Genomic DNA, 16,180 nt, shown 5'->3' on the forward strand with positions numbered 1-16,180 from the left:
AAAGAAAACGTAAAAGTTTTTTTTGTAAGAAAACGTTTGTCATATGAAGGAACGGTGGCAAACCAAATGACGAGCCGACAAACTAGGTGGATAACAATTGTAACTGAAATTCCTTGTGCATTACATGCAGCGAACAAAAACTGTATGTAAAAGTGTAAGATCGGGTTCACTTACTTACTTAACCTCTTCGCGCCCCAGAGGATGCTTGAGGCCATTCAAAATAGACTTCAAAGATCGGGTTTAGGCTTCTTTGATTTTTCAAATACTTTCCTCTTTCAGTGTAAAATGAATTCCTTTTCGTGTCATTCAAGAGTTCGAGTTTACTTAGTGAAGTAATGAAATATATATTTGCAAGTCCAAGCAGGAATTTGTCAATACATAACGTTGCAGTCACTGCTTTTCTGCTGAAGGTTTTACCCTGCTGCGCCATGACTTTGAAGCCAAAAACCGGCTAAACATTAACCGCACGGTTTTAAGCTTCTTCCAGCTTCTTGTTTTCTAATACAAGGGTTTTCGTCATACACGGTCGGATAATACTATTTTCCGCTATGCACATCCCCTGCACTAAATGCCAGTCCACTAGACACAACCTCTTCCTCCCCTCCTTCAAACATTTGGTCAGGTTGTCCCAACAAATCGGCGACACCCATATATACTCATGGGTAGAATGAGGCACTGACAGAGCTCGAAACCTCGGATACTATCTAGGATCTTCTGTCCCAGATAGTATCCACTATTCCGCACCTTGCAACAACTGAAAAGGTGCATATTGTCATAGAACTATGTTGTACCTGAACAGCATTTAGCGAAACTGGATACCTATTAAACTAACTGGCTAAAACTGGCTTTCAAACACAGTAATTTTTCAGCCGAGCATAGAAGTCATAGAAGAGAGCACATCTTACCCGTAGCAAGAGAAAGTCAGGACGAATAAAATCCAACAAGAACTGAGTATCAGGGGCATCAAACCACGCTGCAACAGATCTGAGAAATAAAAACAAAAACCGGTAAGATGTTTTGAAAACAACATTTTACCATTTAAAGTCTTATCTGGTTTTTCATTTGCCAAATTCTATAGCTCTATTACTACAACATTTGTATTGAATACCCAGCGGTACAAAGTGAAAACGTAAGTGAACGTTGCAGTGACGAAACACTTCTTTGCAAAATGAGCATGATAACTAAGAACTAAGAAAAAATTAGTTCCTCGACAGCCGATAGTTCCTTGACAGAAACACTATAATTTTATTGTTAAAACAACATTACTTGAGGTAAAGAGAACTTACGTGTTATTGGTCTTCATGAACATTAGTCCGAGAGCCAGAGTAGCACCTGGTCCAGTCACGTTGATATTAACACTGTCACCTTCCTACGAGAGAAAACGCCGCAAAACTGACTTCAGAGGCAGTTTACAGAGTATCGTTAACAAGAAAACCCAAATTCTGTTTATACAGCATAAATCTACCGCAAAAACCTTCTCTAGCTCATCAATAATTCATCAAGTTTAATAAACCAGAGAAAATCATAACCGTGAAGGAAGTTTGGATATCCAGTCTTAACTAGCATAGCTTTTCACGATTTTATTTCGCCGTTTACTCCATAAATTTTGTTTCGATTGAGGAGATACTATATCAAACACTCGAGACAGTCCTCCATGACACGGGCTATCCAAATACCTAGAATTTGTCAAAAACACTCCGCTGCGCATTGTATCTTCAACTCTCTTCTCGGTGTTTGGATATCCCAACGAAACACTGTCTCTCATGTTTGATAATATATTACTTTTCCGTTTGTAAAAATGTGGTCAAATTGTAAGTCGTAAATGGCAATATATCACATGGTGCAAAATCTGCCACGTTGCATGGCATGTAGAATGCCACAGCCTTCAAAAAAGCAGCTTTAACCAGTCAGCTTGACTTGTCTTTGTTTTGAATGTCCCAGTGCATAGGTTGCCTTAAACTATTACGGATTTTGTACCATGTAACCTTTTATTGCAAAATGTCCATTCCTTCATTTCTGAATTTTCAACGTGTTTGAGTTTTTATCTTTTGAAAAATTTACCCGCATTCACAACTTACGTAGCAATTTGTCACTCTGAACATCCAAAAAACAAAACCAAAAAAAGACCAAGTGCCCTACAACAGCAGTTGTTGTGTTACATATCGGGTCGGGAGTTACTGTTAGTCGTGCCAGAACTGGGCCGAGAATGTATTTGTCGTCAGAAACAAGACTCGCTAGATCTCGTTGTTTTAATAGGCCATATTCACGCCAGCCGCCGTGATGTTTTTCGTATCATAATACCAGCTGATACAGTATGTTGTTTGCCAGGGGGCAATCATTGCAATGATGCCATTTCTTAGAAAATCGGGTCGTCTAACTAGTAAAGTAGTCTACCTGCGCCAAAACCAATTTGAGAGCCAAGTTATGGAATAATGATATCATTTTTAACGTGAGGTTAAAATAGTACTCGATAACTTGACTCATAAACTTCGCAAGCTGTCTGCACCGAAATTGTGTAAAACTTAGAATATTGAAACCAAGGCATGCATGGCTACGAAAAATATTTTTTGAAATAATAAGAATTATTTTAAGTTTGTTTGCCCCTCACAAACCACATGCCTAATTTACATGATAAGGTAAAAAGTCAAAAAAAAACATGACAGCTATCATGAATAAAGCCTCTTCGTTGATACAGCCGCACAATATTTCGCCTAGTCACTGTGTTAAGGAAAGCCTCGATTCACGTGGTGTGTCTGTTAGAGGCTTTGGGTAGTTTTTCATTTTTTTCAGGGTCAGTTGAGTCGGGTTTCCCCGTGCGAAGTAATTTTCTCTCGCATTTACATGCATGCCTACTCGTCTGACCATGAGAAAAATAAGGGACTTACTCGTAATCTATGTTCATTAGAACGAGTTTTCACTGTACGAGGAAAACGCTAAAAGTAAAAATTGTTACCTTGATTTGATAGCTTGGAGATTTGAACTTCTCTTTTTGAGTCCCAGTCTACAGGGAGAAAAAAAAAAATACGGGGAGGTAAAGGGTAAAGTCTTCATTTGAGCCTTGAAGCCTATCTTGTAACCCGTATTTTACTTCCTCCTCGATGGGATGCTAGTCCACCCTGGGCTTACCGTCAGCATAATTTATACAGAAAAGAGAAAACCCTTTACCGGACATGTATGTAAGGCAGTCCAAACTCTTCATACGGACACCTCCCTATTGCGGAAAACTCACCTGGGGCCCGTTTCTCGAAGGCCCCGAAAAGTTTTCGCACCCAGAAAGCCATAGCAAACTCTCAAACCTTCCATAATTACAGAGCTGTTTTATTCACGTATTTTTAATATGAACAGAGGTTCCGTTCATACAAAGTTTCAGGCCAATACACTTCTCTGTTTTTAAGATACGGATAACTGAAAATCACTTAATTAGGGGCCCGGAAAGTTTCGAGGACTTTCGAGAAACGGGTCCGAGAAAGACCAAACTTCATATTAACTCTACCTCTGTAATGCGGTCACCTCCATAATACGAACACTCTTAATGTCCCTTTGGTGTTCATATTACACTACATATGACAGTTTCTTTTCGTTTACACTGACCTGAGGCTTACTTTGTCCACCGACCATGTAATGATACAACTGATCAGCAATCTTCAGGTCCGCTACACTTGCTGCTTCGTTGCCATGCTGAAAATATATGAAACAATCTTGTTTAAATCTTTGAGACCAAGCTCCAGAGAGAAATTCTTCTCGCTGACTGCCATACATTTCTTTTAATGTTGGTTGTAAGAATCTGGTAGTACATCACCACGATCTTATCTAGTTACAATTATTTCTCTCCTCTTTACTTGTGGAGGCAAATGGCTGAGTGGTTTAGGGCGCTGGTGTTGTAATCCGGAGGTCCCAAGTTCAAACCCCTTCACCCTGCCACTAGCTGGATTTGTTCTCGGTTGTCCCTGGTTCACGCTTTGTATATAGCCAACTGGTCTGCCACCTGCTAGTTGGGATTTTTAACCACGTTATGTTAATTTAAAGAGTATTTGTTTCCTCTGTTTCAAAGACATGCCTGTGATCTAGCTATCTCGAAGAGATATGAAGCTAACTGCATGAGCACTATAAACAACACTTACATTTCCTTTTTTCACATTTTACAGTGCTTGCAGATGTCAGTCACTTTTGGGAATATTAAACACACGCGCCAAAGGAATGATTCAAACGTGAGTTCAGGGTCTGGAAGGGGGGGGGTGTCCTGATCCCGCATTCCCACTCATTTTTCACTAGAATCCTGCATCCCGAACTTTTTACACAGCTATCCCGAATCCCGTTTTTCCTTAACCAAAAAAATCTGTAAAAAGACTTATTTCTGTAAAAGCTAATAAATCTAAGATGTAGATTGGCCCTTTCGATTGATATTTTGAAGGCATCCCCTTGCGATTTCTTCTATCTTACCCAGTGAAGGTTTTAAGGTGCTCAGTGGAATCTGTACCTGCAGAGCTCTATGCTCTGTCTGCTTGCTTGTAGATTACTTGACACACTCCATAGTTTGGTTTGAAAGAAGACACCACTTAGCGCCCGCCTGGTTGATTAAATTTTCGAGGCAAGAACGTTTATTCAGTTTGGGTCATGACGATTTCCCGAATTCCCAGCACACAGGCAAAAAATCAAGCATCCTGTACCCAAATTTTGGTGGTTCCCGAATCTGGGTAAGCAGTCAAATCCCGAATCTCGTCAATATGCCGATATTTTGCGCTTTCCTCAATCCCGCACCGTATTTTGGTCAAATCCCGGGTCCCGTAAATACACTTCCAGACCCTGGTGAGTTTGGAGCGCCTGTGTGGACAGGGTGCGGTTTCACAGTGGTCAAATGCAAAATTGACGTCACTTCCGGTTTTCGGCGCCTCGAACTTTTCTAAGAATTTGACTCGAAAGTGTGCGAACTTTTGTAGGAAATTGTTATAGAAAAAGCATGGATTACAATTATCAAATTTCCAATCCAAAAGTGGCCTATAAACCTTAACTGTCCAGTGACAGCGTAACTTTTGGCTTTAAAACGAAAGACTTTGGAAATTTAAGAGGTTTGTATGGAGCAGGCTGGAGCAGTTTTGGCGGGAACTGCGTACACGTGCGACTTTTGAAAGTTGTGAAGGGTTCCGTACACAAACACGGGTATGGGTTCATTTCCTTCAGTCGTATCAGGGGTAGGGGGAGGGGGTGTCACTTTATATCTAATAGTTTTTAAAACTTGCTAGTGACTTAGCAAACTAAACTAAAAATCGCTTAATTAAGTTGTCGTAGACTGTTCAAGGTCTCTCTATTTTTCAACGCCAAAGAACACGCCCATACCCTTGCGCCTTCCGTTTGGCGCTGGCATCCAGTACTTTTGCGATTCATTTGCGGCGTTCAACGATTAAAGAAAAATACGAGAAAATTGAGGGCTGTGAACAGTCTAAGTTGTCGCGATTCTGTTAAAGACAACCAATCAGGCCTTCGCAATACCTCTAACATGACAAGTCCCAAAGCAAGACCAGCAGCTAACGAGTATGATTCTCGGTTAACAGCATTTTCCATTTCGGGACCAGGTGGTCTCCCTGTGCAATAAAGAAATAATAAATAATTTTAATTCAGAACACAAATGAAAGCGTGAGTTGGATATGAGATTGTCTGAGATATCCAACCAGGGGCCTTGCATCAAGGTGACTGTAATAATCTTATTCCCAACAAGCACGAGTGGAATAACTTTTCCTATTGAAAACAGCCATGAAATATCGGTAAGACTTTGCTAGCTGTAGTTTGTAAAAAGAGACAGGCAGACGATAATTATCAATCATGTTTGTCAGGCATGATAAAATGGCTGATATCCAATGTCCGCTAAGCCAATCAAAGCTCTAGAAATACATTATGTAATGCTCCCGTTTTTAATAACAGATGATAATCAATAACTGATTAACAACAAACGCGGTGCCTATAACTATACCATCCCAGATATGTCTTTGAGTAGGTCATTTCTAACATTTTTGTTGTTGATGTTGTTGTTGTTTATGTAAAAGACTCATTTTCTTACACTGAATTAGGGTATTTGCTGGATGATCCATTCAAATCTAAGACCCTTTCTCTGATCTATTTTTACTACTACAAGTTTAATAACAAACAATCACCTATCTCTGAGAGGAGAACTTCTGCCATTCTTCGCTGTGCGGTTCCTTGGTAAACCAGTCCCACTCCTAATATGGCAGCCACCTGGGCCGAGTGAGGCAGATCAAGCTCGGCTGAAGTTGGCGGCAGAAGAGCGTCGATATGAATGCTCAGCATTTTGGTGGTCGTCACGTCCATCGTGCCACGCCTGCAGGTCAAAGTTCACTTTGATAAACAGTCAAATAAACCAATGAAGTATTTAGTAAAAGCTTCCATTCATCCATATTGCTATTGGAAAATTGTATTTTACTTTGAATTTATCCAGTGAACTTAATCCTTAGCCCAGTTCCGTTTCAACTTAATCACAAGTTGCTGTAATTAAGTAAAATCCTTACGGCTCCTGATCCTTGCTATGTTTTAGCATGATGATCTTTCTAGCAAAATCGTTGAGCATTTTTTTCAGAATACACGCCAGGATGATACGCGAGGATGATTCTGTCTCGCTCGCTAATAAAATTTCATTCAATTTGCTAAGAAAGCTTCACAAGCTTTCAGCTGGTTTTGCTGCCTTTTTCCAAAGCTCTTGGATTTCAACCAAAGCCTAACCTAGCTACATAACACGACTCAAGCATTACATGAACTACACTCACACCAAACATACCCTTCAACACTTACTTAGCAGCTGCTGTGCCGAGGAGAAGCCCCACAGTAGTAAGTTCGTGTCCCTAGTGTAAAAAAGGAATTACTTTATTAACAAGCACAAAAGCAACAAATTCTACTGTTTTTTGCCGTTTTCTACTACAATTAGTAAATACTTAACAACTATTAACCAAAGTGGAGGTGGCTAGTGGTGGATATTTACCGAGCCGCGAAGCAGCGAGGAAAATATCCACCACTTACCACCGACTCTTCGGTGAATAGTTGTTTTAGTATAATATACTAAAATAGTGAGATAATATAGCCCCCCCCCCCCCCAAAAAAAAAAAAAATTTTTTTTTTTTTTTTTTTTTTTGGTTTACGAAAGAATCATGTAGGACAAGTAATGACGTTATTACATAAAGTACCTTATCAGATCTCACCTTACACAAGTAGTCATGTAGGTTCATGTAGGACAAGTTGTTCAGATGCCCATTCAGGCCGAGAGCCATAAGAAATCCAGCATGTTCCTCTGTTAGCTGATTATTCTTTGGCTTGTTGTAAACTATCCAGGTACTGTCAATCTGTGAAAGAAAGTTGCCTCCTGTTGTTAGGGGTGGGGTGGAAGGTTCGGCTCAATTCGGGGTCATCATGTTTTGTTCTTAATAAAAGATATTTAACTTTCACAGTGTCTCTCTCCACCTAGGTTTATACCCAGGTAGGTAGTCAGGCCTCGTGGCCCATCAGGCGGGAAACTTATCCCAGTCTCCGTGGCATTAAGCAACTATAAGTATTTCTACTCCTTCCTGGATAGGATGCTAGCCCATTGCAGGGTTATCCCAGCATTAAATTTGGTGCCTAATTATACACCTGGGTGAAGAGAGGTACTGAGAGTAAAGTCAGTCTTGCCCAAGAACACAACGCAATGACCCCAGCCAGGTCTCGAACCGACTGGAGTCCAGCACACTAACCATTAGGCCACCACGCTCTCCCAAGATATATCCAAGACTTTGTCTATAGAATTTGAAAACAACAGGGAAAAATCCTAGGGGTAACTTGTGATTGATTAGCATACCATTCAAGGAAAGTAGCAATACTCCTAGCCACTTTAAAGAAGCCAACGTGAAGCACAACCCAGTTGAGCTTGTAGACTCTGGAAAGGATTTATTTGCACAAAGACGCTAATCACTGCTACGAAAAAACAAAACAAAACAAGCTTTTTGCTTCTTGCGACTGACCATACCTGTGATATTCCTTGTGCAATCCTGAGTCCTGTGGCCACTCCGTTGTGAAACTGTGGCCACATCTTCATGTCTGCGGGAGTTTCAACGTGCTCTAAACCAACTGTTGTGTTCCTAACGGCAAACAGATTTAAGAGATTGCTCAGTAACTACGACAACATGCATGTCAGTATGTAATTTTAATAATAACAAGCAGATCAAAAATCTTGCAATTAACGATCATCATACTGTAACTCAAAATGTGGATGAACATGGACTGCTATAATGTTAAGATTCCAAAGTCCCAGGGGCACACCCAGAGCTGTGCTCTAGCAGAGCCCAGTTGCCACAAGCAACTTACTTTTGTCTTTGGGCGACTTGAATAACTTTGCTATCATGAAAACGTTTCCCAGGCAGATGTAAGTGTTCCCAGCCATTTTGTGCCCGTTATTTCCCTCTAGCAAAAAATGTCTTAACTTGTTTCCATTAATCCTACAACAGAGATACTTACCTTGGAGGAGCCCTTCCTGTCAGATCCAAGGGTGGGATCGGGAGAGTTTCAGTTAACACTGGTCGAGAAGTGGCCATAGTAAACATTCCTCTATAACAGAAAACATTCATGGCTGTTAAATATGTAAATCTGCCATTACCGGTCTCAAGCCTGAATAAGGAAGACAGACGGTTGGAAAATGGGGATAGCAGCCCCACACCCTAAAAACAATTAGCTACAGAAACCAGTACCAGAGAACAAAACCGATTGTACGGCCTTATTTGTGGACTTACATAAAGAAGATTAAGTAAGTTCATGTATTAAACATGAACATGTCTACTGTCTTGATAATTTATACTTGTAAATAGGCAACTGGTTCGCCTCCTGCCAGTTGAAATTTTTAAATGTTAAATTTGTAATATTTGAACATTGCTAATGTGTGAAATTTATCACTTGTCCGAATCAGTTATCGAGGATAAAATGGGCATCCCACAATGTAAAAGTTAAATTGAACAGTCACATACCTTCCCACTGGTAGAGCCATTGTCCTCTTGCACATCATCAGTAAACGAGTTTCCTGCTCCAGAAGAAAATCATGGTCACTGAAAATAAAATTTAACCTTCTCAGTACTGTGCCTCAAACAACAACTCAGTAAACCTATTTCCAAACACTTCTTGCATTTTTAGTTGTAAGAATGTGGTAGTGCATCAAATCAATGTTCCATGGATTTTGTGAGAATAGGAGAAAAGCTCAATTTTTCCCCTTCCCGCTCTAGAGATATTAGCTTGCGTAACAAGCATTCCCGTTCAGATCAAGGGTTTTCCGCTTTTTGGCTTGCAAAAGCTGCAAAAGCTGCAAAACACTTGCTACGCAGTCTACAGAGACATCCAAAAATCGACAAGAAAAATTCCATACTGATGACGTACATGTAGCTTTACAGAAATCCGTGCAGTGTCTCTGATTAGTTGTTTCATGGTTTTGAATTTTAGCGCGCAAGTATGAACCAATCAGAGAAGCTGCACAGATCTCTGTAGGGCTACGTCATCAGTTCCTAATTGTTAGGTTTTGAATCTCAATCACCTTCAAAGGAAAAGAAAACTTAATCATGCTCAGACAATAACAATACTCAATGATAAAAAATGAGCAAGGTCATACCTGACTTCAGGCTTCTGAATGACATTTACTGTGACAGGCTTGGAGGACTGCAGGAGTCTTCTTATTTCTTGAACTCGCAGGTCTTTACCAAACCGTAAGCTTAATATCTAAAAAGAACAATATTTAATAGCACTGAAGATATTTCTCAATTTGAGAATGAGACAAATAAACAAACAAATTTCACAGCGGTGATGAAATCTCACTTCATGCATAACAAACTAACCTCGTCATCCAAATTAAAGCCGTCATCTGTTTCTCCTTCTTTCAATGTCACTTTCTTAATAACAAAAGGAAGAGAGAGAAAATAATAGCTTATCAAACAATAACTTATCGTTTCGTTTGTCTTAAATGGAGTAATTTTTCTACATTTATACAAGGGAATCAACGTAAACCTTGCATGAGCCGAAGACATATACCGGTTACTGATGGTAAGCAACGAAGCAATGTATAAACAACTAGTAAGATAGGCTTTCGTTTTGTTTGTCATTGGCTAAAAAAAATCCTTGGGCTAATTGATCAGGGCATGTGACAGCCGGTAGTTTTATGAACCAATCACATAGGTGGTGACGTGTAAATCCAAAGCAACTCGTTTAGTTTAACTAAGTTAATTTAAAAACCATTCTAATGACATAACATACTTTGAGTGGGCCGTAAATACTCAGTTTCCTTGGGTCAGTCAATAACATAGAGGCAACATCTTCACGTCCTAAAATAACACCAGTTTTAGAATGAGGCAGCAATTTTAGAATAAAACAGCGCAAATTAAATCAACATATTAGGATTATACAATACGAGTAGAACATTGAGCCTACCAAGATCCTGAGCTACTAGAAACAAAGAAATTTCGGCTTGCTGTGATAGTATTACAAAGACAGGAAAGTATTAGGGTCAATTTTACAGCCAAAATTTTATACAGTGTTTCCCTTGGACTTGAGCGTAGTTTTTCAGTCATTTGCCGTAAATGAAAACAGCCCCGATATCTTACCAATGAGCTGGTATGCACCAGTCGGTAGAGTGAGAGGAGGATCAGCAGCGGACTGGTGAAGAGCTTCCCTGATTGGAACGGCAACACCGAACGGTAGGCAGTCTAGGTCTTTACACGTCAAACCTAAACAACAAACAACACGAAACACACAATTAAAGAAAGGTTTACAGTATATAAAAGCGGTGTAATAGCTAAACACCAAAGAGCTCAACACACGCCAATTGCCCGCTTCTGATTATTGCTTTCTTTGCAGAAATGTTTTCTTTGGGGAAATGTTGCTTGCAAATTTTTGTTACTGTATATCTTTTGGCCCACAAGCTCCAAAACCACTCGCATTTTCCAAGTTTGCCAGCGTTACCTGCTGAAACACTTGCACCCACATGAATATAGCAAGCTGCATGAAAAAGTCTAAAATTCACAATTATGCAAGTTGGGATGCTACTGAAGTCAACATTTTTTTTCTTTTCTTGGTGTGGTCGTATTATGCAGTGTGCAGTCCCTATATCACAGTTGTGTTACAGCTCTTCTAGTAAGCTTGTAGTTCTACTGGTCCGCTCGTGTAGCAGTTGCTATTGTTTTGGGGGCTAGGGGCACTCCATGTTCCTGTTGTTTGTCTTACTGTACCTCTCTCGAAGGGAAGCGAGCCATGCATGTGAGACGTTGTAAGAGCTACCACATGACCAACTCAGGCATAAAAGATAATTAAAACAAGTTAAAGTGACACCAGCGATAATAAGAGCGATCGGAAACCAGGCTTAACAAGGTAAAGTCGTAAAAGATGAACTAAGATTTCCTTACCACTATCAGCCAAAAATGCCACCACTCTATCTGCTGCCGAATCAAAGCTAAGGAAGAAAGGAAGCAATGTTACAAAATGCCTGAATAAAGTAAGAAGTATACATTATAAGGAATTATTTACTAAGCAATTATGATTGGGAAATGATGATGAGTCTTCTTTGAGTCACGAATCTCTTTTAACATGCTTTCATCTTTAAAATTTGGCTATCTAAATTTAATGTAACTCCTGTTTACATCTTACCAATTAAGTTTATCCCGCAACCTGACAAACGAATCCTTGAAAGCGTTGTTCACTTCATCTACAAGGAAAAAATGTTATTTGATTAACGTGGTCAAAGTCTGTATCAAAAAAGTCACGTATTCCGATGCAAACAAGTGGGGAAGATTGGAAAAATTTGGATGTCTGCAAACAAGGAAGGGCCAGTTTTAATTTCTTTCATAAAATACCGCCAACAAAATGTCATTGTAGCCGTGAATACATACCGTATTTACTCGAATAGGCGCCGCGGCGCTTATTTAATTTTTCGCGCCTCAAGTGCGGCGCTTATTCGAGGGCGGCGCTTATTTGAGGGCGGCGCTTATTTAAAATTTGGATGCTACAAAGAGTCTAATCTTTTACAGTAGGGTCTTTTTATTGTCATTATTCGTCTCTTGCTGAAGAAAAAAGTGGCGCTAGCTGTCCTGGCAAAGTTCGATACCTTCACAACATTTACAGAACTACGTTTTGTAAAAATGTTGGATAGAAAAACTAATGGGCGAGCGGTAAAACAATCACTTTGTACTGCAAAACATCGTTTTTGATGGGAAAAAAAGTCCAAGTTTGTTTTAGAGTTGCTTTGTAGTGCTGTTTTAATTCCTCGAATAAGCGCCGCATCGGGACTGCGGCGCTTATTCGGGGGCGGCGCTTATTAACCTTTTTGTCCCAAATGCGGCGCTTATTCGAGGGCGGCGCTTATTCGAGTAAATACGGTAGCCTTAAGCATAACGCTAATCCCATTTCCCAGCCTATTGTTTCCCTAATTTTTTCAAATCCCAGTCCCAGTTCCAATGTTCATTTTTTTGTGATTCCCAGTCCCAGCGACTTAAATCTCATTTTCCCAGTGAACATTTGCCCAAATCCAAATTCAGGCCTCTCAGCAGTGCTTAAACCTTTGTCACATTTTGTTGAGACACTCTGCTCCCCACTCAATCTTAAGATGTCTCTGTGCGGCATGATTTTCTTGTGTCCAACAATACCAAGGGGACAAGGGGGAAGTAAGACTGACCTGTTACAACAATTATGACGGAGCGGGGGGGGGGGGGGGGGGGGCTTGTAGCTTCTCTGCCAATCAACAAACTACATGAAGTATTTTTATTCACCCAAAAGTTCCATAATACTTAACAGTCATATAGCCATTGAAATCACTGAAAAAAGCCAAAAAAAACAAACAAAACAAAACAAAAGCAAACAACAACAGCGATATGTATAAACAGCAAAATCTGTGACAAGTTACCTTTGCCAGAAATACACTTGAACAATTTGTCAGCACCATCTGCAAGGTGACTTCCATCTTCCATGGGTATGAACAGTGAATACAGCTTTGACACAAGCATGATAAAAGTTAGATTGATGTAAGCCCAGTATTTTCACAACAAGCATTAAACCCGGGATTAAAGAAAGATCAAAAGTGGAGCTGGCTTACCATAATAACATTAAATGTGTTTTTGGTAACTCCTGGTAGCAGAGGGAAGGGTGTGACCTGTTTTGTATCAAACAGAATTTTAATTGACGTAAAACTTTATTTCAGTATTTTAAAATATTTTATTAATATTTACTTGCCATAAAAGCTCTGTTTACCACCCTAAGGAGCTTTTTTTATTTTTAACACCTTTTCTGCGGAGATTGGTGGGAGGGGGCATAAATGTAAAAGTAAAAGACTGTTTTATGTTCAGACACATCTCCACATCCCTGGTCATAAACAAGTTCACAAGGGGTTTTGGTGGCCAAAAAACTGGGAGAGCGTATAAGGGGCATAAAAAACCCATTTGGAAATCACTCACAAGAGTTGAAAGGTTCTGATTAGGGATACAAAATAAGAGAGCCACTTTAATTTAACGTTTTTATCTGCACTCAACTTGAAAAACTTGTTCATTTCCTTTTTATTTATGAAGTACAATGTTTTGTGAGGATGTTCCATCATCCAACTTTCCTTTTTTACGATATTGAAGTTAGCTCAGAAAAGGTATTATTCCTTTCTCATAATTTATTTGGCTAATCATCTAAGGAAGGTGGCCATGGGGGAGGGGGCTTCATAAAAAGTGAAGTTCCAGAGGGTAGGCTTATTAGATTCAACTGTTAGAGTAGGCAGATTAATGCTAGAGCTGATATGGTATTTATAGACATAAGAATAACAAGAATGCAGAACAATTATCCCCTATCTTACCTGCTGGCCACTGAGATACTTATGCAACCAAAGGATAATACAAGGAGGCTCATCATACATAGGAACAAACATCTCATTCTGTTGGTCTGAAATGAGTTTGAAAGATTTTGGTCATGGTTTTGTCTAGTTTGTAACAGCAACAAACTAAAAGGTCTGTGTCAAGGCAACTAGATTTGGCTCTCAGAATGAAACCAATTCTACATTTCACCATAATTTGAAACATGACTATGTACATTCTTGTTACCTTTTGTAAAACGAGCAGAAGTATCCCATGAGCCAGTAATAAGAGAAGGAAAATCTCTGGAGTAGTATTCAACATAAGGATGCCTGCCAAGATCCCTGCAATTATTAAGTACAATATAAGCTTACTACACGCTGTAAAATTTCAATCACAAGTCCTCTCCCCCAAAACAGCCACCTGAAAATAACCCCCCCCCCCTCCCAAGAAAAAAATCTCAGATGCAAAAGCCTTTCCGATATAAAGACCTCTTATCTCAGTACATGGCTTTATGCTTGTTTTAGCTCTTTAGAGAGAGATAACTTCTTCCAATTATAAGCCTCGTATGCTTAGACATGTTTTGTGTTTCATAATCGTTATGTTTTGAAAGTTTTATCACACATTTTCTCGTGTATGCAACTAAAAGTAATCAGATGCCACATCTCTTCAAAATATAACGTCAAACATTTTTACATTTTTGAAACGCAAAATTCCTTATGACAAAGAGCTCCCACCTAAAACCTCTTTTGAAGCCCAGTGCATTTAAACTATTGGAATTTTACGGTATTCAACAGCATTTTGTCTAAATACAGTGCTAATTTCTTGGGACTACCATTAAAAAGATGTTATGGCAATAGGTAAAAAGAATAGCAATTTTGATCTCAATCAAATTTTGAAATTTATAGTTGAAACATAAAAAGGCTTATCATTTTAACTTTTAAAACAAAGGAAATAAATTATGTTATGTGATGAGTGAAATGATACAATTCTAACAACTCACACTGCAAGGCGACACAGGAATTGAGCCAAAGGATAAAGAGAATCTTTTCCAAGCAAGTTGAGTTTGAGATCCTAAAGTTAAGACAGCAACATAAGAAAAGATTTCAGCCAATGATTATACCATAAACCATTCAATTAAAAGGGAGATGACAAAGTTCTATGTAAACTTATTATATTGCTTTTTTACTGCTTTCTGTATTTCTCTATATCGTATCATAATTTATTCTAATTGTAATGAGTTTTAATAAAGTCGAAGCTCTCAAAATACCACATGTGCAATGTAAAATCAACAGGGTTGAAAAACAGTGCTTTCAGGAAATTGTCTAAGAATCTTTTTTATCATGATCTAAGTTAGGGATTCAAAAAAATCGTAACTGAATTATTGACGAACTAAACCTTTGACATCAAAGAAGAGTTAAAGAGGGCTACATAGCACAAGAAGCTTTACCTCTCTTGAGAGCATTTCAGGCACCAAGTATACAGTAACAAAAAAATAATCTATTCTTGTGATAAATACCTCATAAATCAAATGCCAAGCAAACAATATCGATGGAATGTGCTGATACAGAAGGGCATCTTTTTTAAGCCTGGTAAACAAAAATAAGATTGATTTATTGTTTTTTAATACAATTATTTTACATAAAAAGTACTACTTCTCAAATGATATTTTTCTTTAGAGCAGCAGACAGTACAAACATGGCCGAAAATGGTGCATGCACAAACCTGCATAGGCCAACTAATTTTTAGCTGTATGCTTTTTTTCATTAATAGAGATCAATTCCTCTAGATAGTATTGAATGCCAGATAAATGTCTTTCTAGTCACTCACTGTGTTACAAATGAGTGAATTTTCTCATTTGATGTTTCATTGTTTGTCACTGGCTGCAAACCAATTTTCTGTCTTGTTGCATCTTGGTGAAAAGCAGTCTTCATTAACATCTCCCAAGCCTTAAAATCAATGCCAAGCAAAAAAAGGTTATAAAAGAACAACAAAGATGGTTACGAGATGGAATATAAATTGCACAAGACATTTTTCAAGCTGAGTCATTGATAACAATCTCATAGAATCGCTCTGATAATTAATTCCACCACTATTTTCCCCTAAATATACCAAAAAATTCCAAAAATAAGCCCTTCCCCCCCGCCCCAAATAAAAAGTGTCACCTCTTTCAGCACCTCGTACACTATTTACTAAATGTAATAAATAAACTTTAACCATGCAGTTTCCATATCAGTCATTAAGATGATGCAACCACATCATGCATGTTATATTATGTACCTTACTGTCATTGTCTTCAGCCTGGGTTTTAGATTTCTTAGCAGCAGGTAAACCAGGGGAGTCACACTATATAG

At 38.9% G+C, this 16,180-nt stretch overlaps 1 protein-coding gene across 1 annotated transcript in view; it reads right to left on the bottom strand.

Annotated features, from left to right (window-relative positions):
• Positions 1-16,180, bottom strand: part of LOC144636240 (anaphase-promoting complex subunit 1-like) — a 72,991-nt gene that overhangs the window by 39,592 nt on the left and 17,219 nt on the right. The window contains exons 18-42 of the mRNA XM_078495399.1: positions 16,107-16,172; positions 15,657-15,775; positions 15,346-15,415; positions 14,830-14,900; positions 14,076-14,170; positions 13,832-13,917; positions 13,091-13,147; positions 12,902-12,986; positions 11,650-11,707; positions 11,409-11,455; positions 10,611-10,733; positions 10,264-10,331; positions 9,849-9,902; positions 9,626-9,732; positions 8,994-9,071; positions 8,491-8,580; positions 8,003-8,114; positions 7,203-7,343; positions 6,799-6,848; positions 6,147-6,331; positions 5,488-5,579; positions 3,592-3,678; positions 2,954-3,001; positions 1,287-1,369; positions 906-984 (exon numbers count right to left, since the gene is read on the bottom strand). Of these exons, the coding sequence (XP_078351525.1) occupies positions 906-984; positions 1,287-1,369; positions 2,954-3,001; positions 3,592-3,678; positions 5,488-5,579; positions 6,147-6,331; positions 6,799-6,848; positions 7,203-7,343; positions 8,003-8,114; positions 8,491-8,580; positions 8,994-9,071; positions 9,626-9,732; positions 9,849-9,902; positions 10,264-10,331; positions 10,611-10,733; positions 11,409-11,455; positions 11,650-11,707; positions 12,902-12,986; positions 13,091-13,147; positions 13,832-13,917; positions 14,076-14,170; positions 14,830-14,900; positions 15,346-15,415; positions 15,657-15,775; positions 16,107-16,172 (2,151 nt within the window). The remainder of the gene's footprint in view (positions 1-905; positions 985-1,286; positions 1,370-2,953; positions 3,002-3,591; positions 3,679-5,487; positions 5,580-6,146; positions 6,332-6,798; positions 6,849-7,202; positions 7,344-8,002; positions 8,115-8,490; positions 8,581-8,993; positions 9,072-9,625; positions 9,733-9,848; positions 9,903-10,263; positions 10,332-10,610; positions 10,734-11,408; positions 11,456-11,649; positions 11,708-12,901; positions 12,987-13,090; positions 13,148-13,831; positions 13,918-14,075; positions 14,171-14,829; positions 14,901-15,345; positions 15,416-15,656; positions 15,776-16,106; positions 16,173-16,180) is intronic.

This window comes from Oculina patagonica, chromosome 13, assembly GCF_052425735.1.
Source record: "Oculina patagonica isolate OP01 chromosome 13, crgOcupat, whole genome shotgun sequence".
Taxonomy (NCBI): domain Eukaryota; kingdom Metazoa; phylum Cnidaria; class Anthozoa; order Scleractinia; family Oculinidae; genus Oculina; species Oculina patagonica.